General features: G+C 44.3%; 1 protein-coding gene across 4 annotated transcripts in view; it reads right to left on the bottom strand.

Annotated features, from left to right (window-relative positions):
• DOCK8 (dedicator of cytokinesis 8) overlaps positions 1 to 26,020 on the bottom strand; it is a 220,694-nt gene that overhangs the window by 15,615 nt on the left and 179,059 nt on the right. For all 4 annotated transcript variants that reach the window (XM_027614627.2, XM_027614629.2, XM_027614630.2 and 1 more), the window contains 13 exons: positions 22,714 to 22,810; positions 21,213 to 21,347; positions 20,034 to 20,186; positions 18,808 to 18,966; positions 17,869 to 17,969; positions 16,915 to 17,107; positions 11,903 to 12,046; positions 10,540 to 10,671; positions 9,937 to 10,071; positions 8,429 to 8,518; positions 5,136 to 5,372; positions 2,569 to 2,712; positions 770 to 876 (listed from right to left, as the gene is read on the bottom strand). In XM_027614627.2, the coding sequence (XP_027470428.1) occupies positions 770 to 876; positions 2,569 to 2,712; positions 5,136 to 5,372; positions 8,429 to 8,518; positions 9,937 to 10,071; positions 10,540 to 10,671; positions 11,903 to 12,046; positions 16,915 to 17,107; positions 17,869 to 17,969; positions 18,808 to 18,966; positions 20,034 to 20,186; positions 21,213 to 21,347; positions 22,714 to 22,810 (1,827 nt within the window). The remainder of the gene's footprint in view (positions 1 to 769; positions 877 to 2,568; positions 2,713 to 5,135; positions 5,373 to 8,428; positions 8,519 to 9,936; positions 10,072 to 10,539; positions 10,672 to 11,902; positions 12,047 to 16,914; positions 17,108 to 17,868; positions 17,970 to 18,807; positions 18,967 to 20,033; positions 20,187 to 21,212; positions 21,348 to 22,713; positions 22,811 to 26,020) is intronic.

Raw genomic sequence — 26,020 nt, 5'->3', positions numbered from 1 at the left:
TTCATTTTAGGGCCACAGGAGACCCCACGGTACCTGTCTGTACTGCAACAGTTTGCAAGACCTTGCTCAAAGACCCGCTCCTATGCAGCCTGAACGGGCCGCTCCTGATGCCAGCCCACAGAAGCCTGTCTGACGATGGGAACTGCCAGAGAGAGGATGCTTTTGAAAAAGCCCAGCATTAGAACTGTCTTCACCAAATTTGAGGCAGGGTCTATTCTTAAGATTCTACAAATAAGTTATCACGTGATATTAAAACTTCTAAAACCAATGCCTCTTGGACTTGAAAGCATCGTGGACGGTCAACACACGAATGGAGATGTGGGCTATGTGGCTCAGAAGCTCTGGATTTGAACTCAGCTCTCCCACTAACTAGCTGTGTGACCTCAGGCAAAATCATTTCCCATCTCCCAACCTCCGTTTCCCCTTTGGGCAAAATGAGGCTGGTGGTAATACCGGTTTGATGTGTGCGGCACACACAAGACATAAACATGAAAGCACTTTACAGTTTGAATGTCGGTTACTTAATAGTACACATAAGGCTGGTCTGCTGCAGGGGTTCCCAGGCGGGAGGGTGCATCAGAATCCCCAGAGGGCTTGTTAAAACCCAGACTGCCGGGCTCCACCTCTGGAAATTCTGATTCCGTAGGCCTGGCTGGTGCCCGAGAACTGGCCTTTCTAGCAAGTTCTCAGGTGATGCCCTAGCTGCTGTCTGGGGACCCCTCTCTGAGAACCACTGCTCTGCTGCCTTCCCAGCCATACCCCATCTTACCGCATTATGAACTCCTTAAAGCATAATCTCAACTTGTTGTGATGTCGATAGAGCTTTGGGTCAGCTGGAATTTCGGCCAAGAACACTTGGGCTACTTCCAGTGGTCCCTGATGGGAAAAGGAACAGAACAATATGACATTGGAAAGAAAATTATATTACTTGGGAGAAAATCTTGGATTGACTTCTGAGTTTGGACATTTAATTCTGTAGGTAGTGTGACCAAAACAAAAAAATCAAGGAAGGTACTGAACTTCTCAGGAAACTGATTTCTTAGGAGTGTGGACATTTAGGAGAATACTCAGAAGTATAAATGTATTTTCTTTTTTTATAAAAGATTTGATTTATTTATTTGAGAGAGAGAGAGAGCGCAGGAGTGGGAGTGGGGGGGGCAGAAGGTGAGGGAGACAGACAGACTCCCCGCGGAGCAGGGAGCCCGATGTGGGGCTCGATCCCGGGACCCTGGGATCATGACCAGAGCCGAAGGCAGACGCTTAACGACTGAGCCACCCAGGCGCCCCCAAATGTATTTTCTTAATCAAATGCTATATTAATAATAGGCTGTCCTTTGTATGTAAAGGTAATACTACTGCATCACAGGGTATGTGATCTGAGTTGCTTTTCTAAAATTGAGGATTGTCTTGATTCATCCTTTCATATTCACTTATTTAGTTGCCCTAGTCGTGGCGCCATTTTGTGTAAATGCTGGCTTGCGTCAGAGATACGCACAGTACGTGGTTATGGGCTCATAAAGTCTTCCATTTTCATTAAAGGATTGAGACTTAAAGCAAAACTTCCTAATATTTCCTGATCTTGGAAATATAATAGTCATTTCTCCTCTGTGCTATTTCTGTTCCCTTGATATTATCTGGACACAATTTTTGCAGGGAAGTCCAGGTGGGGTGAGTGAGGAAAAAGTCATGATACTCACTAGGTTTTTGAGTGGAGGTGTAGACAAGAGCAGATCTGGATCTGAAATTAAGGATGCCCACTGGACAGAAAGTATGAGGCTAGCACCTCCCTGTATCTGAGACTGGTTTAGTCACATGCTGGGTTTGGGAGTAAGGATTCTAAGGGGTTTGAGAATATCCAGCTTGGTCTGAAGTGCCCCAAGAAGCCTGGTCCCTGGTCACTCCTGGCTGGCAAGGCCCCCGGCATGCTGGATTTGTCTGGTGACTGACCCAGGGGCTGCATGTTCTAGACCCTTTCCCCTCTCTCCTACAGACATTCTTAGATTGGCCTCAAGCTCTGCAACAACCTTGCCTGCATTGGGCATGACTAAGCCCTCTGCAAGAGGACCCAGATCTGGAGCACGCTGCCAGGTCTGGCCTCAAAGTGAAGCCCTCTCTGTGAAAATGGTGCCCCTTCCACTTGGTCTACTCATGTCTGGGACTTCTTTTCTTTTCTTTTTTTTTTTTTTTAAGATTTTATTTATTTATTCGAGAGAGAGAGAGCACAAGTGGAGTAGGGACAGAGGGAGAGGGAAAAGCAGATTCCCCGCTGAGCAGGGAGCCCAGTGCAGGGCTCGATCCCAGGACCCCGAGATCAGGACCTGAGCCCGAGGCAGGTGCCTAACCGACTGAGCCACCCAGGTGCCCCTGGGACTTCTTTTCTACCACGCTTGTTATGTGAAGAGCCCTCCTCTAAGTCTTCTAAACCTCACAAGTGTTGGGTCTAAGTTCAGGGATACCATTTATGTGTGGATCAGACTCTTCATCAACCTCAAGGAAGGAGGTGTAGACATATAATGGAAACCCAAGTAACAAGGACCAGAGGAGTTGCCGGCAGCCAGTCTTGCTCACCTGATTTACAGTAGCTCCGACGGAGCCCTGCAACACCATCTGAAGCATCTTGGCATCAGGGGGCTCCTGGTTAATGGCAACCGCTAACTGCAGGGTCTTCTTCTTCATATCCTCAATGGCAACTTCAATTGGTGTCAAAACAAACTGAACATAAGACAGAAGTTCGGGGAAGTCATTGTCTGGTCTTGGAAGCCATGGACAAACCTGGGGCTATGATGAACCGGATTTGAAGAAGCAGGTAAGGATACCTTCAGAATATTTAAAATACTCTGGGTAGGTTAAGAGGAAGGAAAGGCCTAACATTTCTTGAACACTTACTGTCCTCGGGGAACTTTGCGGACATTTCTCATGGATTCCTTTAAACAACCTATGTATTCTCTCCATTCTACATCCAAAGAGGGATTTATAAGGTTCAGAAAGTGCCACCAAATGACACAGGGTAGTAAGGAGGGAGCTCAGAATTTGATCACAATGATGTCTACATTCAAAATGCATGTTCTTTCTACCCTGTTAAGTTTCCTTTCCAATTATTAAACAAGTTACTTGACTTATAATTAGAGAAGGTATGAGAAGCACAGCACTCAAGAGTTTTGTCTCCACCATAACGCATGATTTTGGCATCATGTGTACCTTCTCCAACTCCCCCTGAAGATGAATTCCTGATTAACAGAATTCTCTTAAGGGTCAATCTCCTGGTTGCCAGGTTCTGCAGGTTTGGGGTAGGGTCCTTCTTAAATGTTATAGGTGGAGTTATCCCTCCCCCCAACTTCATATACCGAAGTCCTAATTCCCAGTACCTCAGGATGTGACCTTACTTGAGATAGGGTCTTTACAGAGGTAATCAAGTTAAAGAGAGGTCATTAGGATGGGCCCTATATGATGAATGTCCCTCTAAGAAGATGAAATGTGGACCCAGAGACACATGTTGAGGGAGAGAATGTGAAGACACAGGGAGATCATCATATACAAGCCAAGGAGGGAGGCCCAGACCACATCCAGCCCCCACAGCCTTCAGAAGGAACCAACCTCGCCAACATCTTAATTTGGTCACTGGCCGCCGGAACTATGAGACAAGACGCTTCTGCCATGTTGGCCATGTAGCCTGTGGTCCTCCGCTACAGCAGTCCTAGGGGGTCTAACACGCTGAGGTTCTCGGGAAAGGGAGATATGGCCAAGAAACGCTGTGGGGGTGCTTACTGGGTCCCTGAGTTTATTCCTCTGCTATGCCTACCTATCCTAGTGTCCAAAAGTCCAAAACAATAAGAAATACAACAGAGGCCTTCTAAACCAACCTCCTCGTAACTGAGTCACTCGTCCTGGATTTCTCTCATGTCTGTGAAGCCCGCTCTCTGATGTGGTTGCTGACACCCTAGCTGATGGGCAGTGAGCTCAGTCACTTCTGCTCCTGCCCCACGAGGCATCCGTTCACCACGGCTTAGCTCTGCGCGTTCACTGACTTGATGATGCCTGTTACGCCTGTTATTTTAATGACCTCATCTAATTAAATAATGCACAAACTGATGAACTGTGGGTGTGGAAAGAAACAGAACGGTTTCTGTGAACACCAAGCTGAATGCTGGGGCAAGATACCACAAAAGTGAGTCGCCATAAAGATTCCTGCCTTATTAGGTGTGTGCAAGACAACTGTAAAAGGCTAGGGGCAAGCAAGTCATAAAAATCCAGAGGGACTCTGTCCTCATATTGTTTATCAAGTACCTTTAAGCTCCTCTTCTGCTTTATAGGAATAAAAACTGAAAATTACGGACAGTGTATTAAGGGGGGGGCTTATACTAGAAAGACAATGCTGAATTGTGATCCGCCAACCCCGGATCACAGGGAAGGCTGGGGCCTTATATAAACTGAATGACAAATAAATGTCCACATATGTATTTTGAAGTAAAATAAAATGTTTGTACTATGTCAAGTCTGGAGACACTTTCTTGATCAGTCCTCTTACAATGGGTTCAAAGTCTCCTACTGTACAGAGAACCAGAGAAGAGAAAGGGGTCCTCGCTGTCAGTGTATAGATGAGAAAAGCTGAATGAAAATAAGTGTCTTGAGCAACATTACAGGAGGAATCTGGGACTGGAAGTCAGTTGGTCTCCTTGCCTATCTTGCAGGGGGCCCTTCTTCCAGCTCACCACCAACTCATGGGGCTACTTGCTTGCTCTGTCTGAATCACCTGTAAGCTTCCAAATATATAAAAATTCAATAAAAAATATTTAAATTTTCAATATACATTTCAAGTAAACATAACATGACAATAAACACGTTAAATATTGTAATTCTGTCATTCTATTTATGTCGAAGATATAACTTCAAAATATAAAATATTTAAATATAAAGTAATGCTACGAAATGCATGGCTGCCTAAATGGGATTCCCTGGCGCCATGACAGTCAGAGAATAACCACCATGATAATATTTCCAGTGTGTCCCTTTTTTTGATTTTCTCTCCAGTCTGCCATGAAGGAGCTCGGGGGAGGTGTGAGTGTCATCCTGGGAGGGAGACGCGGGCATTCAGTGGTGACCTCGGTCCCGAGCGCGCTGGCTCCAGGGGCCATTACCTCTTCCTTCTGGATGACGCTGATCCTGGTCTTGACGTAGGGGAAGGCATGCATGGTGGTCAGGACGGTGTTCCGCCGGTACTGCTCATGCAGTTCTCCCCGGGGCCGCCCCTCCAGGGTGAAGGGGGTGGTGTACATGAACCTCCGCAGATTGAAATTCTTCTCAAAGTAGGTTACCCTGTCTTTCATCTCATACTCATCAAAGTAGGGCTCCACAAACGTGATCTGTATGTAGGCCTGAGGGGGAAAAGGTGGGGGGAAGGAGGAGATGAGCTCGTCTGCAAGCTACCACCCAGGATGCACTGGGGAGGCATGTTGGGACACAGCGCCCTGCACCCACCTTGTGTGCACCCCAAAGCCACAGAAGCTGAGCACATCAGGCCAGACGTCAGCCATCCCTGCTCTGCACCCCCAGGGAGACGAAGGGCTGTGGGTGAGAAGGACAGGGCAGTGTGCCCGTGTGAAGTCAGGTCTCCCGGCTGCCCCTCCAAGCTGACCTCACTGGTCCAACGGAAACTTGGTACGAAAGTTCACAAACTGCTATTCAGAACAGACAAGCTTTCCTTTCTGGAGCCACCATGACCGCTACCCACTTAGAATGGCCAGACTGAAGGCATGTGACAATCCTGAGCACGGCCAGGGACGGAGAGGTGCCGGAACTTTCACATACCGATGATGGGAGTGGAAAGTGGGACAGCCCCTTCTAACATAAGGCTAGCCGTTTCTTACACAGATAGAGGACATTGGCCATATGACCCCGCAATCCCGCTCTGACATGGGCATTCATGAGAAATGCAAACTTATGTTCACACAAAAACCTGCACGCAATGTCTACAGCAGAATTCATAATAGACAAAAACTAGAAACAACACAAACGTCCCTCCGGCGGGGAACAGGTAAACAGATGGTGGTACAGCCAGTTGACAGAATACGACTCTGCAGGACAAAGGAAGAGAAGGACTGCCTCATGGAGGAATTTCAGATGCATTGTCTGCAGTGACAGAGCCAGACTCAAAGGACTGTGAGCTTGCACTTACTAGTCTAGGGTTCCATTTATGTGACCTTCTGGAAAAGGCAAAACTACAGGGACAGACGGCAGATCAATGATGGTCAGGGGCTCAGAGCAGAAGGAAGAGGCATGGGGAGATATTTGGGGGTGATGGAACTCTTCCTGGTGGTGGTGACACTTGTTTGTCAAAACTCAGAGAACTCAACATCAGAAAGGTGAATTTCACCGCATGTACCTCCTTTAGAAATGCGTGCATGCGTGGGCACGCACACACACCCACACACACACACACACACACACACGCTGAACAAGAGCACTTATTAAGAAAGAAGGCCTCTTTAAAAAAAAAAAAAAAAAAAAATGACAGTGGCCAAAGGCTCTGTAATACCCACCCAGTGAAAAGGGTGGGGGACGACACTGACCTCAGCCTATAAATCACTATTTAGTGTGATGAAATCCGGCTGTCATTCTGGGTTTGGCTTCTCATTTAAAACTCTCAGCACCCGCCTTGGGCATTTTAGAAGAGGGCACAAGTGCACCACGTGTCAGGGATGTCCCTGGGGACACTGGTGACTCTCCGCGGCATGTGCTGTGCACGCCTATCATCCAAGGACCTCCGCCACCTCTGTCGAAGCCTTGCTCAGCTCCTACCACACTTACTACCTTAGGCTTGGGCTAGGGAAGGTGTGTGAAGTGAGCAAGTCTTTCGAAATCTGGAGAAAAACAAACTCTTGCATTTGGTCAATTCCTCCCTACTTGCATCATCTCCTTAACATCCCGGAGGACAGAACTGAGGGGAGAGTTTGGACTCTTCACTTTCCGGGCCTGCCAGATGGCAAACGCTCCTCTGGGCCCTAGCGTTTCATAAATACCGTGAACTTGCATTATTCCCAGCAGCTTAGACAGGCTCATGTACACATCTATGAGGTGGGCTGAGCAGGAGGACAGCACCCGCCCCCACCCCCCCCCCGCCCCGCCGGTCCGTGATACGCTAAGGAATATATCTAGTCTTCGCATTTGCTAGCAGGCAGCTTCCAAAACCCATGGAATGTCCTGAGGGACAGGAGTGTCTCTGTTATTTTAATGAGGTGACCCAAGCTTGGCGGGTCCCAGGATGGGGGCTGGTCACCCAAAAGACCATGCATGAATTAGAGGGTTGGGAGTCGGGGCTGACTTTGGCCTCAACCAGGGCGGGGAGGCAGGGGCTGGAGACTTGAGTTCAGTAATGTGGCCCACAAGTTAATCAGGCGTGCCTGGACATTAAACTCTGGACACCAAGACTCTGTGGAGCTTCCTGACAGGTGACTACACAGACCTGCTGGGCAGGAGGGAGGCTGGGGGATATGCCCTGATTCCACAAGGAGAGGGCATGGAAGCACTAGGGTCCTTCCCAGACCTTGCCTTCTGTGTACCCTTTATCATAAAACTGTCATTGTCATAAGGTACTTCCCTGAGGTCTGTGAGTCACTCTAGTGAATTCCTTAACCTGAGGGCCGCCGCGGGAACCCCCAAATTAGTAACCATTTGGTCAGACATGGGGGTGGCCTGAGGCCGGTGTCGGAAGAGAGGGCAGGGCTGTGGAGGCCTGAGCCCCTGCCACTGGCTCGGGGTGGAGAGTGTCCACACTGGATGCGGCACACCCAGCCAGGGATGGGACAGAATACACCCTCCTGTGACAAGGGAGGTCACTGAGGTCCAAGCCCTTCCCATCATTCCCCCAACGTCACGGGGGGCCCTGCTCCTGGCTGGAAGAAATTCCTGCAGCTTAAAGGAGGGAGCCACTAAGCACTGGCAGTGAGAAGTTTGCATCTTTTCAATATGTTTGAAGTTGAGTGTAAAACTTTGCACAGAAAGGCAATAAAGAACGGTGATCAGGAGGATGGGTTTGAGGAGGACAGACGCTGAGCTTGGGTCCTGGCTTGGACACCTGCGTGATCCTGGAAAGCTGCTTGACAATTTTGTACCTCAGTTTTCTCATCTGTGAAATAGGAATAACCACACCTACTTCAAAGGGCTCTTGGAGGATGAAAGGAGATGATGTACACAAAGGGCCTGATGCAGTGCCAGGCACACAGCTGGTGTTTAATAAGTGGTAGCTCTTATGGTTCCTGCCTTGGAATATGGTTTCTTTAAGATCTAACCATATAATAGTTGAACCCTTGACAAAAAAGTTTGGCTACACCAAAGTGACTTTGAGAGCCCAGACAGAGGACATTTTGTGTTTTGGGGGGTAGAACAAAGGGAATCGGAGCCTGAGGGTGACTTTTTGCAAACTTCCCCATACCTTGTTAGGATCCAACTTGGTTTTGTCCACAGGAGCAGAGTCTTTTATCACTTCTACAAATTCCTCACCGAAACACTGGCCATAAAATCCCTAGGCGAGAAGAACCAACAGATTACAAAGATTATTTTAATATATTAATGCAACTCTTTGTGTCTTAAAAGGAGAGTAAGTTTGCAACAAGCTTAAGGAAGAATTTGCTCATTATCGGAGGTCTTTCTCAGCTAATGAGGCAAGTTGGCATTTCTGGAGACAAAAATAAAAATGTAAGGAAGTGCAGCATTGCAAACTGATGGGTGCTTCCCTAAAATAAGTGTGCTTGACCTCTAACTCAACCAATGTCTTCATCTTTCCGGAAGCAGCTCCAGGGGAATAGCACAATTTACTTCTTGCCTTTTGTACCCTAGGAGCTTGGAGGTCACTAGGCTTCCCAGAATGTGATGAATCACATTTCACAAGAAGACAAAACACACACTTCTAGTCCCACGTTGGAGAAACATAATAGGGAACCAAGTGTCCTGGGGTCAATTGCTGGTTTTCCTTCTCGTGAGCTGAATGACTTTGGACAAGTTACTGAACCACTCTGTGCCATGGCTTCTCTGAGTCCGGTAGGAATTGAAGTCTCTTTTTTTCCAGGGATGGATAGCATAAGGAGCAATTTGGCAACTAAAGTGTTTTAAGTTTTACAGCTATGAAGAAGCATAAATTCGAAGCAACGGCAAGCAGGCATAAGGAATGAATCTTGAATTAAGTGTCAGCACTTTGGGGTCCCCAGGTACTCAGCCTGCGAGGGTTTTGTCTGGAGGACATCCCTTGACTTTCATCCTGAGGTCTTAGTGCTTGGCCCTTTCCATGTCTGCTTTTCTCACTTTTCTCCAGGCTGTTTTCCTATTTCCCCATCCTTTCCTCTAGGAACATGCTGCTCTTTTCTGTGACACTATGGATCAAGTGTAGACAGCAGGTTGGAGTTGGGGCTTCTAGCCTACGAGACGGGACACTGACTCTGATAATCCGCAGAGGATGACTCCTTGGACCAGCTCAGCAGGAAGAGCTCACCATGCCCCAGCTCAAGGCATGGCTACTGTGAGCATCTCTGTGTCAGAAGTGGGATGTATTGTCTAGTGATACCAAAAGGATGGCCGCAACACTTTGTAGGGATAACTCAGTAATTTGGCAGGATTCAAAGTCAAGGTGATAATCTTAAGGCTGAAAAACTATTACTAAAATTACAAGAGTGATAGGAAAGCACATGACAATGACTGACTTTTGGGTAGCCTTGAAAATAAATACTCACCCTATAAATTTACAAACTTAGACAAGCAAATACAAATCTTAGGAGAAAACTCTCCAAATCCTGCTTTGCCTTATGATCTCACCTAATACCTTCATATTATAAATGCAATGTGGACAAATGTTTATACAGATCAATGATGAATCCATAACTCTTTTTCTGGCAATGACCCACTCTAACTTGCTTTTGTGAAGTATATGGAGTCCAGCGCTTTTCTTACCTCTAGTCTGTGAGAGATCTCAGGAAGCTTGGTAATAGCAGGCTCTTTGTAAACAAATTCCTGCTCATCTAAATCCCCAAATTTGGATCCATAGAACCCAACTCGGAAGTAGGTCCCAAACATTCTCTTGTGACCCTAGTGAGCAAAATAAGAAAACCTCTCTTTAGTTAGGTCATTTCTGAGGATCTATAGGCTTGTAAAGGGAAGGATTCTTTTGTTGTGTTACACAGCACTTTATTCCTATGGCTAATATAAACCGAAATCAAGCCTTTAAAAAAATGTAACGTTTATGGAAGAAACTTTGGAAATAATTTAAAAAAAAGAAATGCCACGAAAGATTTCTAGGATTTCTTTGAAGTGAACTTTAAAAGTCCTCACATTTCCTGGTTGTAAAGTCATTCAAGGTGCTTTCTTTCAGTCGGAACTGTCCGACCTCTGGCCCTCTGCCTTATTCCCAGCCTCTCTCCATTGGGTAGGCAAGAGCTACAGCAATGAAGTGCTCAAGACAAATCACTCGCTAGAGAGGAAGCAGGGCTAAGCATCTCTGGGACAGGGTTACATGCTGCCAGGTAACAGGACTTGCTGGCCAGACTCCCCAGATACCTTGCTGATGATGCTGTCAAAAGCCTTCTGTAGCTTGTCGTGGGTGGAGGTCAGCTTCCGGAAGTCTCTGTGTGCTTCCAGGATGGGAATGACCAGCTTGTAGACCTCATTAACCGTCTCATACAATCCTCCCTTAGAAAGAGAAGATAATCAACAAGAATTTAATCCAGTGGAAAGTTAAGAAGAGCATCCAGAGTTCATTATGTGCTGGAGAATGGATTAGTTATGGGCACCACAATATTTTACAGAGCAGGAGTGATGTCTCGGCTTCTCTGGAATGGCCGGAGCACGCAAACGGAACTAGACACACGCTAAATGGTCCTTTATGATGATGTTAAGTGGGCAAAAGGGTTTCCAAGGAATAAAAGCAGCAGATTGGCAGCAGGGACTAGTAACTATTTAGGAAGGCAGCTTCAGCATCATTAAATGTCATCTGGGGTCATGCTTAGCTAGATGTTCAATGCTTGCCTAAAAGGAACTGGCAGGATTCTAACTAGTTCACTTTCTTGAATTTTAGGAAAAATGGAAGTATACTGCACTTTCTCTGAATCCTGAAATGGAAAGCAGAAAAAAGAAAAGATAGTTAAAACAAAAAATACATAGAGGTCGTAGGGTAGGAAACTTGGAAATGAAAGGTAGAAAAGAAAGGAAACCATAAGGATGAACATAAAATTGGATCAGCTAAATATAGCGAAGTATTAGAGATTTACCTGGCTTAAAACTGGGGGGAGTACAATTATTAACATGAAAATGGGCAACAGACATTCTCTACTGCCCTGAATCTCACTGACTTAATCTACCTATTTTTGTTTATCTTATCAGAAGTGTGTAGACCCAGATAAGGCAAATGAGGGGAGTCTCAGTGGTTTGCCCTCACATAGTTCTCTCAGCTGGGCCTGGTTTGCGCCAATCCTGAGCACTACCCAGTTGTCAGAAAGGCAGCTGGTCCATCTCTTCCCTCCCTCCCTTCCCAGCGGCTCCACCCCAATTATTTTCTCCATGAGAGGGAAAATGAGGGAGTGAGAACATGCCTCATCATTTGTGGTATAACCCTGGGCAAGCCATTTCACCTCTCTGTGGCCTAATTTACCCCCTAGTAAATGGAAATGATACAGTATAACTGCTGCCCAGTCAAAAAGCCTGCCATGAAGACCCGAATACTGCAGTGATGAAAGGCTTTCTCAGCTCCCTCCAGACCTGACGCAATTTGCATACATCAAAGTCATATGGGGCCACCCTCTGCCCCCTCCCCCCACCCCGCACTGCCCAGCAGGAAGTGTGCCTGGCTCGGGGTAAGACTGGCATTCACAGTGCTGGGGGTTCGGCCCACCGCAGAGGCCCCGGGACCCCTGTGAGCACTGACCGTGCTGAAGAGTTCAGCTGCGTGCTCCAGGAGGCCCACCAGGCCACTCTCGGTGAAGTATCGGCCTGAGCACACACCATCCTCATCGGGTGACAAAGTGTCATCAGAGACTGCAGACTCCTCCAGCACGTTGGAAGAAATGTTCTGAAAGAGATTCCACGATTAGCCCAGAGAACAGGGGAACCGGACTAACGAAAGGTACCAGAGGAACCCAAAGATGGGGCACTGAGGCAGCCCACGTTCGAAGATCCTCACAGAGCCTGTGATTATAGAATGTCTCAAATTCCACCCACAAGACGCCCTGGCTGCCATTTATTTTGAAAGGATACACTGAGCAACTGGTCTTCAAAACTTACAATTTTCTTTTCTTTTTGACCTTGAGGACATACATAAAGGGACACTTACCTCAGTGTAAGAACAATTGAGTTACTGTCGTGAAATGACCCTATGGGACATCCAGCAGGGGTCATGGTTTTTAAAAGGCAAAGACCGATTAACAGTTAACCAGACTCCCTTGTTTCAGCAGCCCAGTGAACCTTGGAGGTGTGCTGCTACTGACTTGATCTTCAGGTGAACAGCCATATTATACAATAATAGCCAATGAGAATGTCCTCTTGGTGGCCATGTTGATGGCAATGCAACCAGTACTGTTGTTGTCTCCCATTTTGTTCTTTTTTCCAAGCTTTTCCTTTACACAAACCATAGAGTTTAAAGTCTCCAGCAGAGGGGCACCTGGATGCCTCAGTCGTTAAGCGTCTGCCTTCAGCTCAGGTCATGATCCCAGGGTCCTGGGATTGAGCCCTGCATCGGGCTCCCTGCTCAGCGGGAAGCCTGCTTCTCCCTCTCCCACTCCCCCTGCTTGTGTTCCCTCTCTCACTGTGTCTCTCTCTGTCAAATAAATAAATAAAATCTTTAAAAAAAAAAAGTCTCCAGCAGAGAGTACAGTAACCAGGGCCCGGGCTAGAGTGAACCAAGTGAGAAACCGAGGGCAAAACCTTTAGAGAGGTATTCAATCTCAGGGTCCATCCAATCTCAGTAAGTGATGACTCTGAATTTGCTTGACCCTAGGTGAGCGCTTCCTTACATTCTGCCCCTTAGGTGCCTCTGGCCTCACCCCAGCTCTGGCCCTTGCAGTGACTCTCATACGTTTGACACGTTAAGAGTCTTTTTTTTTTTCAACCTGTCTCAGAGTTGTGGAAGAAATGCATATAGAGCATAAAAGCAATGGGACATCTTCCCAGCTTAGAGATTGCAAACAGGTAGCACGCATGCCACTCTTTCCCATTCCTACACTTGTAACAGGCGTAACTAATCAATTAGAGCACCGTTTCCCTTGAAGTTTGAATATACAGTCGATCCTTGAACAACACGGGCTGGAATTGCACAGGTCCACTTGTATGCATTTTCAAAAATATACTGGACTCTGAAACTAAGAATATACTATATGCTAATTAATTGAATTTAAATAAAATCAAATTAAAAAATATATTGGAAGAATTTTTTGAGATTTGCAACAATTTGAAAAACTCACAAATCGTGTAGTTTAGAAATACCAAAGATATTAAGGAAAAGTTAGGTATTATTGTAAGAATACAATATATTATATACCTAACATATGAAACACATGTGAATCAACTGTTTATGTTACCACTGAGGTGTCTGCTCAACAGTAGGCTATTAGTAGTTAAGTTTTGGGGGAAGTTAAAGTTATCTGTGGGTTTTTGACTGGGTGGAGGGTTGTATCTCCATGTTGTTTAAGGGTCAACTGTATTCTCAAAATTCTTCTTAGCGTAGCACTCCAGTCAGCCACTACCAACTGACTAGAGTTGGCTTGGGAAGTAAAAACATCTGCCTCCTGGCTTGGCTAGCAAGATCAAGCGCATCAACCTTAGCAATCAAGGAAAAGAGCTGTCACAGTCCTCTTATCTTCACATCCAAGACTGTAATGTGTTTTGAGGAATATAGGAGGCGCTCAGACTCTCTTGTGGCCAGTCTTTTTTCCAAACCTGGCCTTTCTATTGTGATGTTTCCAAACTGGAAATAACAGAAGGTCCAAGGGATTCAGTTGAAAGGATCTAATAACTCAAGAAATGAGTACTCTGAGAATTGTATGTAATTTTCTACGGGTAGAGGAACAGCTCCAAAGTAATGAAGCTTTATTAGCTGTAACCAGAGGAAAAGGACTCTGGCTGACTTTCCTGGCTTCAGAATCAGGGAGGTAAAAGTCACAGCAGTATCTGAGAATGTATCCATATCTACATTTGTGCAAGAAACACTGCAGTCTGGGGCATAGCATTTCAACGATCTCAGTGCCTTGGAATTCAGTGGCCTCAAAGTTCTTTTCCTTGCACAGATATATTTATCTCCAGTTTATAAGTCTTTTCCAAAAATTCAATTTTATTGGAGCAGAACAAGGTTGAAAGCTAAAGCACACAGCATTTGAGAAATCAACTCTGGACATCTGTTGTTAAGGCTGTCCAGAAGTCCCTCATCCTTTTGTAGAGTAAGACCTCCGGGAAGCCATCCACAAGTCCAGGTGTGGACCTCCACTCTGGCCCAGCCAATCAGAGCATTCCCATTTCTCTGGCCACTATGATTGGCTCAGGGCCGAGCACATGACCCTGTCACACCCAGTAAGATGCACTGAGACTTTCTCTGCAACTGCTAGAAATGAGCCATGGCTCTGGTCTCCTGAACTTGAACCCGGGAAGGTATAAACCTAAATACTTCTTGGTGAGCATGGGAAGCCCATGCAGGATGAAGTCGATGCAAGGGAAAGCAGAGACAGGAAGTGGTGACAACACTGAGGTCTGATGACACGGTTTGGGCCCCTCCTTCCAGTTCGGCAGGTGCAGCTCCTGGCTCATCTCCCTCACGGAAGCTGATAAATTCCATTTCTACCCTAGGTCAAGTATGCATTTCCCAAAAAGATTTGGTATGTCTCCTTTGAGGAAAAAGAATTGGCTCAAAAGCAACAACATAATTTGGCTTCTCTTCCGTAGCCAAGAACACCTACCTCACCGTGTTTTGTGTATCATGAAGACCTGATGCTCCACAATTCCTTCTGCCTCCCCCTTCACTGTCCTGGTCCTTCTGAGCTTCCCATGACCCCCAGGTTGGAAGGTTAGGTCAGATTATAAACACGGCATCTTGTACCTCTTTCTTACAGCATTTATCATGATTGTAATTGAATAAGGAATAGAATAGTTAGATGATGTCGCTCTCCCTGGCTAGAAGGTGAAGTTCACGAGGACACAGTAAGTGCTCAATGAATATCACCTAGAAGAATAAATGAATGGATATAGGTATTTGAAAAATAGAGCTCAATGCTCCCCTGTAGGGACAATGTGGGGTCTTTCTGTTGGTTCTAGAATAACTATTCTATCTCGCCTTGGCATGGCTTTTTATAAGCAAATCAAATGAATTCTAGGCGAAATTAGAATTCTCAGGCTTACCACACATGAGAGTCGATAATGAAATGCCATTAATACTTAAGTGATAAATATCAAATAGAATATAGTAACTGTGAAAAAGGCATAGAAGAATGATAAGAAATAGTTCAGTTAACGAAGCATGGAAAGAGGATAATATGATTCAACATTAAGTAAAAAACCCAAAGATTTTCTGGGAATTGAAAGAGTAGCACTTAAAATATTTATCCTTGATAATATCAAACGGCCAAAATAAATGTGATGAAAGCAGCAGATACATCTAAAATGACTTTTGTAACTTCCTTCACTTTTATGCAAATGAAAATCAGATGTGGTATTTTTAGGCTTTTTGGATAAGAATTTCATTTTTGGCCTTTATAACACACATTTCTGAATTGAGAAGAGAAGTGATTTGCTGAGGATGAAATGTTTGAATAAATATTATTGTTACTGAGAGCCGTAAAGAAGGAGGGCTTCATAATAAGAAAGAGACAGGTGCACAGGTGCACAGAGTTCTAGGGAATCAGAAGCTCCTGACCACCCCCCTAGCAATGGTTCCAGTGACTTCTTCCCAAAGCCTGGGGAAGCTACTCTGAATTGTCCTCTCCCTCTGGTTCACATAGCCATCACAAAATTGTGCTGAAGAACAAGACTGAAAAAAAAAGCCTTTTATAAAATCAGTCATATAGATTGAAACAAGGATAATACAAGCACTTACAAATGACTGTGAATCTGGCTTGAAAAGGGCTCTATTACTGGACTGTTTGTGGTTTCAAGAAGAGTCATTGCTGCAGATGATGTCTCTCTTACAAAAGGACTCATAAAGCTTTTATTTTCTCTAAAGACTGCATTAAACTATTCAGCAAAAGCTATCCAAGTGGCCACTGAGCATCCTAGCCTGAGTCAATTTTCAGACCTGCTAGACACTTTGCTAACTGTAGGCAATATTTAGCTTATCCTAAGAAAGTACTGCTTCAGGCCCCTTTCGCCTTTCCCAGGTCCATGTGGTTCCTCCTTGCTTTGGGACTGAGGTGTGCGACGCTACAGAGTTGGGGCATGCGATCAAAGGAATGGATCATGTGGGAAATCATTTCTCTAGTGTCTGGAAAATACTTTCTCGGTTGTCATGTCCTGTGCCAACTCCGAGTCTTTGAGAAAGAGTTTAAATGACCTTAGAAAAATTGCTCTCTCAGTTTCGTTATCTGTAAAGTAGGGGTCATAGTACATTGCCTATCTGCCTGCTTCACTGGTGGATGGGGAGGGTCAAATGAAATCATGGACCTGCGTGTTTGGGAATGCCTAGAGTGCCTATCAACTCTACATTTATTGTAAATAATTAAAAAAAACAAGATAGTAAAGCAATTAGAGGAGGCAAATATAATACACAAAAGGAAATTTCTTTCAACCTTGGCACTATTGACATTTGAGGCCAGATAATTCTTTGCGGTGGGAGCCGATCCCTGGTTGTAACAACCAGAAATGTCTCCAGAGATCGTCAAATGCCTTCTGGGCTGGCAGGCAAGACCGCCCCCCCCCATTGAGAACCACCGCTCTCCAGGGAAAACTGCATTAGCTCCCCACCTGAAAGCTGACACTGCCCACGGGTAGGTAGCTGTGGTCCTCCAGCATGCTCAGGTACTCGGCCACTAAGGCCGCTGCGTGCACCAGGCACATGGCGGCCTCCGTGTAGCATTTCTTCTTGGTGTGTTTCTCAGCCATGTTCTGGAGCCAGGTCAGCCGCAGATCAGGAGAGGTCTGGTAACTCTTGGCAATTCTGAAGGCAGAATAAGAAAGTTTCAAGGACAGCTGGTAAATGACACTGTTCTACTGTGTATGGCCACTTTCCCCCCCGCCCAAGAATAACTCCCACCTGCCCTTAGAGGTTTTTCCCCACCTGTTCAGAAAATGAGAGGAAAAAGCAAATATTTATCAGTCCGGTTGTTTTCCTATCACAGGTAGCGTGTGCTGGACCTCAACAAATAGCATTTACTTAAAGTTTTATGGGGAAGAAAAAGGCCCAATCAAATGAGGTCTATTGTAATGGATCTCTAGCAATTTTCTCCCTTTCCTTTCCCTCAGAATAATAAGACAAAAGTACGACCCGTCTAAGACATCACATCAGAACCAATTTATTTCTCTAAGTGGTTTCTCCCGAACGAGGACCATAAAACAAAGTTTCAAACCATTAAGTAAAATATGATTTCTAAATAAAATGGTACATGTATATCTGAATATAACTGGAAAAAATATAGGAAATAATTCATATGATAATAGTTCTTTTCTCTCATTCTCTGGTAAGTAGAAGATACTGTTGTGAGAGATACCTCAGTTTGAATTAGGGGGATATTTCTAAAAAGGTGTACATGAATCAACTCACTCTGAATGATTAATTTCTACCAATTTCTATATATGCTTTTGGATGTCATCCAAAACAGTATACTTACATGGCCTAGAATAATGACACCAACAAGACCTCCACAGTGACAAACCCTAGACCCTCAACTGACACCCTTTGATTTTATCAGAAAAGCCTACCTGTACATGAGATCCATAAGCATCTCGGGATCTTCCTGAAATTCCCTCATTTTCACCGTGTCATATAAGATGCTGTTCAGATTGCAGAGAAGTTCCTCCACCTGCAAAAAAGTGTACACCTCTAAAAAATCCTGGCTTTGTCATCCACGGTAACCAGCTAGGGCTGCATTGGAAGGGCACGGGACAGCCATGGGTGGGCTTCTCTCTGGGAGCAGAACTCGCAGGTGGAGGGGAGCCTGGATGGACCCTCCGTGGCCTTCATCTTTGCAGGTCCATGTGCTTCAGAGGCTCAGATGTGAGTTGGCCCTTGGGCTCCATGAATTAGCCCCGAATCCTTATACTACCTTCCCTCTTTTTGTTTAACTTGAACTTAGTTTCAGTTATTTGCAACCTGGAAGAGGCCTCAACAGTACTCTGGAACAACCAGGCTTTTTATACCAAATAGGAGGCAGCTTAGGACTTCAGCTTATGTTATATATATATTATATATATATATATATATATATAATATATATATATATATGATGTGTGCTATATATTATACACGTGTGCTATAGAGTGTGCTATATATTATATATAATATATAGCGTGCTATATATTAAATACATGTATACATAATATTTATATATTTATCTTTATTTATAAAATATATTTTATATTAATATTTTTAATATTTACATATATTTTGTGTATGTTATTTTATTTTTAATATAAATATTTTCTATTACTTATATTTTATATTAACATTTATTAATGTTTATGTATTTTATGTATGTTATTAATATTTATATATTTTATGTATAACATAGAACTGTTATATAATTCTATGTTATATGTATTACATGGATACACAGTATACACACACACGTATATATACACAAGTTTATACCTGGCTGATCCCGAACCTGTGCATGAGGTAAGGCACGCTCTTCAGCTTACCTGGGTGGGGAAAGGAGTGGCCTGCATGGCTGTGTCCTCTTCTGCATAGGCCAAGATCGTCCTCAAGGATCTTCTCAGGTACTCCTCATTAAAGTCTGGTGCTTTGCCCACCAAAGATGCCAGAGACATGGTTACTTGCATCTTCACTCTTGCAAAGTTCTGTGTCAGGAAGAGGAAAAGATGGACCAAGTAAGAAACACTCAGCGAGCAGCTAATGGAAGGCAGTGGAGCCAGACACCAGGAGCTCCCCAAAGTTTTCTTTCACCCCGTCTCAACCATTTCCTTTCCTCTCAATGAAATGTGAGCTCTACTTTGCACAAGATTCATATCGTTGTTTAAATGGTTTAAATGGATATTGCTGTGACATAAATCTGTCAGTTCCCTTTAAATTTTCATTGAGGACTGGATGGCCTCCATGCTGTAAGGCTGGGAGGTTCCTACAAAGTTGGGTCTCAAAGACGGATCCTTTTGTACCAAGATTCCTCTTCTTGGGACTTGACTTCAACTGGAAAAGGGAACAGTATCCCCATGGCCATGCTTTCTCAGATTCGGGACCCTGGACACACAGTGACTCTCTGTTTCTCCTTCCCTTCTCGCCCTGTGGAAAAATATCGTTATCCTGGGGGCCCCCGAGAAAATGTCCTAAATATTTTCAATAGTTATGCCTAACATATGGTGAGGACCCTGTCTTTTTCCCATGGGCCAATTTATCTTTTAAGATCTCTTGGGCATGCTCATTAACATGACCACAAATGTAAATAATCTAGATGAACTAAAATCTAGATAAACTAAAGCAAAGGTTAACTCTTCTGCAATAAAGCATAAATCCAAAGGCTGCAAAGCTTTGATTAAAACTCAAATGATACTGATCATTCAAATTCTCCTCCACAGGTCAGTCTGGGACCATTCAATCAGAATTTGGAAACAAGACAAACGCTTCTGAATTCTTAACCCGACTGCTGTATTTTTCCCCACAGAGGACAACTTTTAATCTACCTATATTCATTCACTTGTCCTTGAAACACACAGATGGAAACCATGGCATTCATCAGTCTCCATCTTCACGTCTGGTTGCAAACTCAAAAGCTGCCATCCATCTACAGCATCAATTGTCTCCTTCACACAGGACGGAAGGAAATGGCAGTCCTGCAAACTTTTCCTCAACCAATGCTTTGCACTGACTTTCTCTACTGATTCTGGGTCACCCCGCCGGTGCGAGCTCTTACACTGGTGGCTCCAAAGCTGAACCTCATGAGGAGGTAGAGGGTGGCACAGGCTTGGCTCCGGGTGCTGTCCACGCTGCTGCTGCAATGGTGTAAGACTCGCTGACACAGGTCCGCACACTGTTCCACCTCTTCCTCAAACAGCAAATCCCCGAACTAGGAGAGACACAGAGCCCATGAGGCATCCAGGGGCACTTTCGTATTTTTTTCTGGACTGGATGCCTATTGAAATGGGCAATGTCTGCTGGGACAAGTAGAGAGCCCAGAAGAGTTCATGCACTGCTCCATAAAGATAATGAGCTCCTTGAGTCAGAAGATGAATGGAAGCAACGGAGTCGACTTAAGAGCTAATTATGAAGAGCACAACTAAGATCAGGGCTGTGTGATTCACCGCATCATTAGCCAGGCTGCGTTCACTGGCAAAGTCACCTCTCTGCAGGAAGGATCCTGCATTTACTGAGCCCCCTGGAAATTACTGGTGACTAAGAAAGAGAAAATAATCCTGAGAGCGGAGAGCAGGAGAATTCTACTTTGTAAATGTAAGTGATCCCGGGGCTACTGGCTGGCTCAGTTGGAAAAGCATGCAACTCTTGATTTCTGGGTTGTGAGTTTGAGCCCCATGTTGAGTGCAGAGATTACTTAAATAAATAAATAAACTTAAAAAAATGTAAAAGATCCCGTTAAGAAGGTACCGACTGAGAGCTTTCCAATCCAGGGGGAGAAAGTAAACTGCATTAGACCACTTGACGTAAGGAAAATCTATATTCTTCAGGCGATGAGAAATTTACTTCTAAATCTTCTCTCATTTTATGACAAGACATTTTGCAAGACTTACTGATGGGCGTCATGTTTAGGACATTAAGCTCACCCAGATGCGGTATTGAAAAGGGTGAAAGGTAAAGGTGCTCAGCTGGTTTTGCCCTCATGTCTCCAGTGAGTGGCCATGTCAAATGTCTATAGTTCTATCCACATTTCAAGTGTGAGAGCCACTGTTGTTCCTAATGGTGACTTCTCAAAAAAATCAGGGCATCTGCTTTATTCTTAGGGAGACTTAAGACCTCTACCTTGATGGCACTAAATACCGTGCTGTGTGGGTTTGGGGCACCTGATGGGAGAAGAGGGAGGCCGGATGAGATTCTCAGCTCTTAATTAGGAGTAAGAAAACAAGCATCCCGTGTTTACCTTGGCGATGAGAGCCCGGAGCGTCGCAAAGCAGTGAGTCAGGTAGGTGGTGCTCTGATCGCAGCTCAGAGAATTCACCAGGACCCTTAGAACACCTCCCAGAAGGCTGTCTTTACAGTCCAGAGCCGAGCTTGCCTGAGGGGAACGGAAGAACAGTGTCACTGAATCCCTGTGCCAGGGAGCAGAGGGGTGAAGGACACAAGTCGGCGCTCTTGACAATCAGCACAGCGATGCTGACATTCCATCTCTCTTAGTCTAAGATCTTCAGGATTTGGCCACCACACACATCCTCCATTACCATGACAGCTGAAGACCTATTTCCAAATGACTTTATTCCAAAACTCCCAAATGATTTGGGGTTTATGCCCAATTCCAGGCTGCTAAACTAAGTTATAAGGCACACCATCCTCCCAGCCCAGACAACAGCTCTTGGAATGCTCTTTCTTTATATAGAAGGCACAGCTTTCCTTGTGGGCTCCAAAACACAATTGTCAGCCTCCCAGTATAAAAGGGGCTGCTTGATGACAGCAGTGTTTCTAAATAGAACAGCAAGACTAATACCACCGAAGAGAATGACAGATAAGTGCCATTTCTTTGGGGGGAAAAAAAAACATTTTGAGAACTGGTAAGTACATAGCAGTCAAAGCGGTGATGGATAGAGATAAAATCAATATGATGCCAAGTGTTTAAGATATCAGAGACACCGCATACTTTTTGTCTTTATGTTTGTATAACAGTTACTTTGATTTTAGACCACCTAAAAGTATGGATAACTAAGGTTTTCCTAGGTTTCAACAATATTTCTCTTCCTAGGTCCAAAAAGCAACACTAGATCTACCCAAATAAATGATTTCTCACTGGAAACACAGAGGGACTCATTTCTCAGGTTAACCAAAACCCCATTATGACCTAGACTTCTAGGGAATTTTTGGAAACACTCACTTAGGAGATAAAATTAGCATGGTAAATTGTCTTACTGCAATGTTCACGGCGGCACTATGCTTTTCTGCAGCGGGGATGGCAAATTCATGGTACAAGTAACTTTCCTTCACCAATCAGTGTCCAAAGTAGACCTCATTGTTCAGACCTAGCACCTTTTCCACCTAGTCCAGTCATAACCTTAGCTCCCATACTAGATGTCAACTTTAATTCAACTGGAGTTGGCCCATCAGAAAAAAAAAAAAACAAAAAAACAAAACAAAAACCCCAGCTACCATCCCTATTCTAGATCATCAGCCACAAGCCACCATCTATGCTATAGACTTGGCAGATTTAACTATGAGGATCACCTTGTCAAGCACCTAAGTGAGCAGTGAGTCAAAGAAGCCAGGAGAATGTTGAATATCTCTGGAATTTATAAGGTGAACACTATTATAAATGGTAAAAAAAAAATAAAGGGGGGGGCATTTTGGGATCACATTTCTTTCACAGTTATCTATCAAGAATTCCTTATTAAATTCCAGTAAACATGTCGAACAGATCAGGTGTGTGTTGTCCTCACCTGGATAATGTTCTCCTGCATATCCAGGATGATTAAATTTGCTTCTGTAGCCAGATTGCCACTGATCAGGGCTTCTTGATCTAACTCTGCCTTTGTTCTAAGAAAAAAAAAAAAAAGGTCAAATTAAAGAGCATATCAACCCTGGCCGTATTCCAGTGATGGCAAATCTATGCACCAAAGCATAAAGAAATGTTCTGAATAGTCCATCCTGAAATGAAAACAGAGGAGCTGGCCACAGGGAACCAGAGAGTGCAGGACCCTTTCTGAGATTAGTGCCTAATAATGATGACAGTTATAGAAATAACAAAAATGGGGAGAAAAGCAATTACTGGTCACTACTAGCAGTCAGGCTAGCCAATCCAATTGCTGTGTGAAGCCTCGGGCCGTTCCTGGATTTCCTGCATGAGAACCATCTCTAGATCTGAATCAAGGGAAGCCTGTGCCACAGGCCAGGGGGAGTGGGGCTGGATGGGATCTGAACCTGGCAGACAACACTGCTGCTGGATTAGGAAAGCTGCTACTTCTGAACTGGGGCAGGGAAGAGTCAGTCTCTTGACTTCCCAAAGACCACCTTGGGGGGTTGCTCAATCAAGTGGGGACCTTTTGTTTTTTTCCCCAGTGGGCAGCAAGGTGGCATTCCTGCAGGACGGCAGGTCATCTAACATCCCGCTGGGTGTTTACTGGTTACTACCCACTAGGGAATGGTAGGGAACGGGAAATCCCCTGGTGTTGCTTCTCTGTGAGGTTTCCATTTTGAGGAACCAGAATATTTCAGGCGCTAGTTCACTGATTCTCATAAAATCTAAGTGAAGCTGGAAAGGGATATTTTGTATCATCTAAATTTAGTGGCCAGAAAAGGGAAGTGTGAAGAATTCATTTCCCCAAGACGCCCCCGAGGCCAAAATGTCACCCTAGGGGTTGGGGCATCATGATGTGAGCCCACAAATCTTGGACCAGGGTCACCACCTGGCTGTTCTTGAGTCCCCTTCACCCAACAATGGGATCTCTGCCACTGCTTATATGCTGCTGAGGGCTCAGAATAAATACTTCCTTGTGTTTTAAATGTTTCCAAACTGGGGCGCCTGGGTGGCTCAGTCAGTTAAGAGTCTGCCTTCGGCTCAGGTCATGATCCCCGGGTCCTGGGATCAAGTCCCGCATAGGGCTCCTTGCTCAGTGGGGAACCTGCTTCTCCCTCTGCCTCTGCCTGCCACTCCCCCTGCTTGTGCTCTCTCTCGCTCTCTCTGACAAATAAATAAAATTTTAAAAATTTTCAAGCTTAGGATAGGCTCTCTGGTCCCAAGGGGCTCCTACGTTGTTTTTCATTCCGCAAGCGATAATATTTGTGTAAGGAAAGTGAAATATAAAAGCTTTTTTTAAAAAAATATATTGGTAGATTTTGATTTGGAGCAATGCCATGCAACAGACACATAATGAGGAACACAAATAACATTCTCCATTTTGTAGTAGCCACACTAAAGAGAGCAAAAAGAAACAGGTGGAAGTAACTGAACATATTTTTTTTGACCCATTACAGAAAAAAAACTGTCAATGTGTAATCACTATAAAAATTACTTATGAGACCTTTTCCATTCCTTCACTGGTGCTAAATCGTCAAAATCTGGCCTATGTTTCACTTGTATAGCTAATGTGGCTACCCTATGGGACAATGCAGACCTAGATCTGGTTTTCATTTTTGTTGTCAAAGCTTTTCAATTGTGGTAAAATACACATAACATAAAGTTTTCCATCTTAACCATTGTTAAGTGTACAGTTCAGTCCTATTAAGTACACTTGTATTTTCATTCAGCTATCACTGCCTCTGATCCAGGTCTTAGAAAGCTTACCAGCCTGTCCTTTAAAACGTTGGTTCTAAAATCGGACTGGACAACGGCATTGCCTAGAGTTTTACCAAATACTGATTTCTGGGTCCTACTGCGGGAGGTTCTGAATTCATTGTTCTGGGGGTACATCTGGGCACTGGGAGCTTTAAAAGCTTTCCTGGTGATTCCAGTGTATAGCCCAGTTGAAAATTACTGCTCTAAAAGAAACAGATCCAAAATAATTAAAAAATGATCTGAAAGAAAAAGGTGAAAGACACCCCTATTATAATGACAAAAAGTTTTCCAAATAGCTAAATCTCACTATGGTTTCTCTTGAAAAACAAAACAAAACAAAACAAAATAACCCACACTGCCCCTGACCAGGGAGTACTGAGGCCCTGCATGCTCAGTGTGGTGTTATTTCTGCAAGCAAAAGGGGCAGGTTTCCCAAAACCTCAATTTATGCAGCCCGGGCCAAACATATCTTGTTAGGCTCTTCTCCTAATCTCAGAGAGTAAATGGCCCAACCCCCTAAGCGGTTCTGTAGCACAGAACTCCACGCACCTTTCTTTTTTTTGTTTTTTGGGGAAGACAGGGTGCGCATGGCCTGAGCTAGAATTTATGGGTTCTCAAAACCAAACATCTCAAAAATTAGTTCAGGGAACTTAAAGCGAGAATAAAATACCCACAGCAAATGGATATTACTAATAAGAGCAACAACTGGGCTTTCTCAGTAACATCCGTAATAAAAATGTGTTTATCTCCTTCATGTTTTAAAATAAATTTGACTCTCAGAAGTCCCATAAGTGGACTAGAATGATTCATTCTTGTGATGACAACAAAGACAGTAACTGTATTTACTGAGGAAACAACACTGGTATTCAAGTCTGCCCTACCCCCACACCCCCATGATGGGGGCTTCATACCCTGTGGAGATGGGCTACCTAATACCTTGTCGAGTATGTGGGGCAGGGTCCTCAACCATGTAATGTTTTGCTCAGTGGACCCTGAGATTCATTAGGCTATCTGCTACAAAGAGGAATGGCAGACATGAGCTACCTGTTCAACATATCTAGTTGTATGTCCTTATGTATTCAAAGTCTTACACATATATGTCTCATACGTTGCAATCCAAGCAGCAGGATTTTTCTTCTTTCATTTTTTATATTTTTTGCTGATAATAGCATGTATTATCTTATGTATATGTGTATATGTGTGCATATGTGCATGTATATATAGAGAATAATACCCATTGTAGGAGATACAGCAAAGTATAAAGAAAGAAACATCGATTACCTCAACACCCAAAGAGAACCACCTGTTCTCACCCAAAGAGAAAATCGCTGTTAATATTTTGGTAAATTTCCTGCCAGTCTTAAAATGTATTTACCCTATGTAGTTAGAGATTTAAGATTCTACTCTAAAATCAAGTGTCTATCCTGCTTTGGTTCACTTAACATTATATCATAAGCATGTCCCATGTCATG

This window comes from Zalophus californianus, chromosome 13 (assembly GCF_009762305.2).
Source record: "Zalophus californianus isolate mZalCal1 chromosome 13, mZalCal1.pri.v2, whole genome shotgun sequence".
Classification (NCBI taxonomy): Eukaryota; Metazoa; Chordata; class Mammalia; order Carnivora; family Otariidae; genus Zalophus; species Zalophus californianus.
Note: the sequence above shows the minus strand (reverse complement) of the source record. Positions and strands in the feature narration are given on the sequence as shown.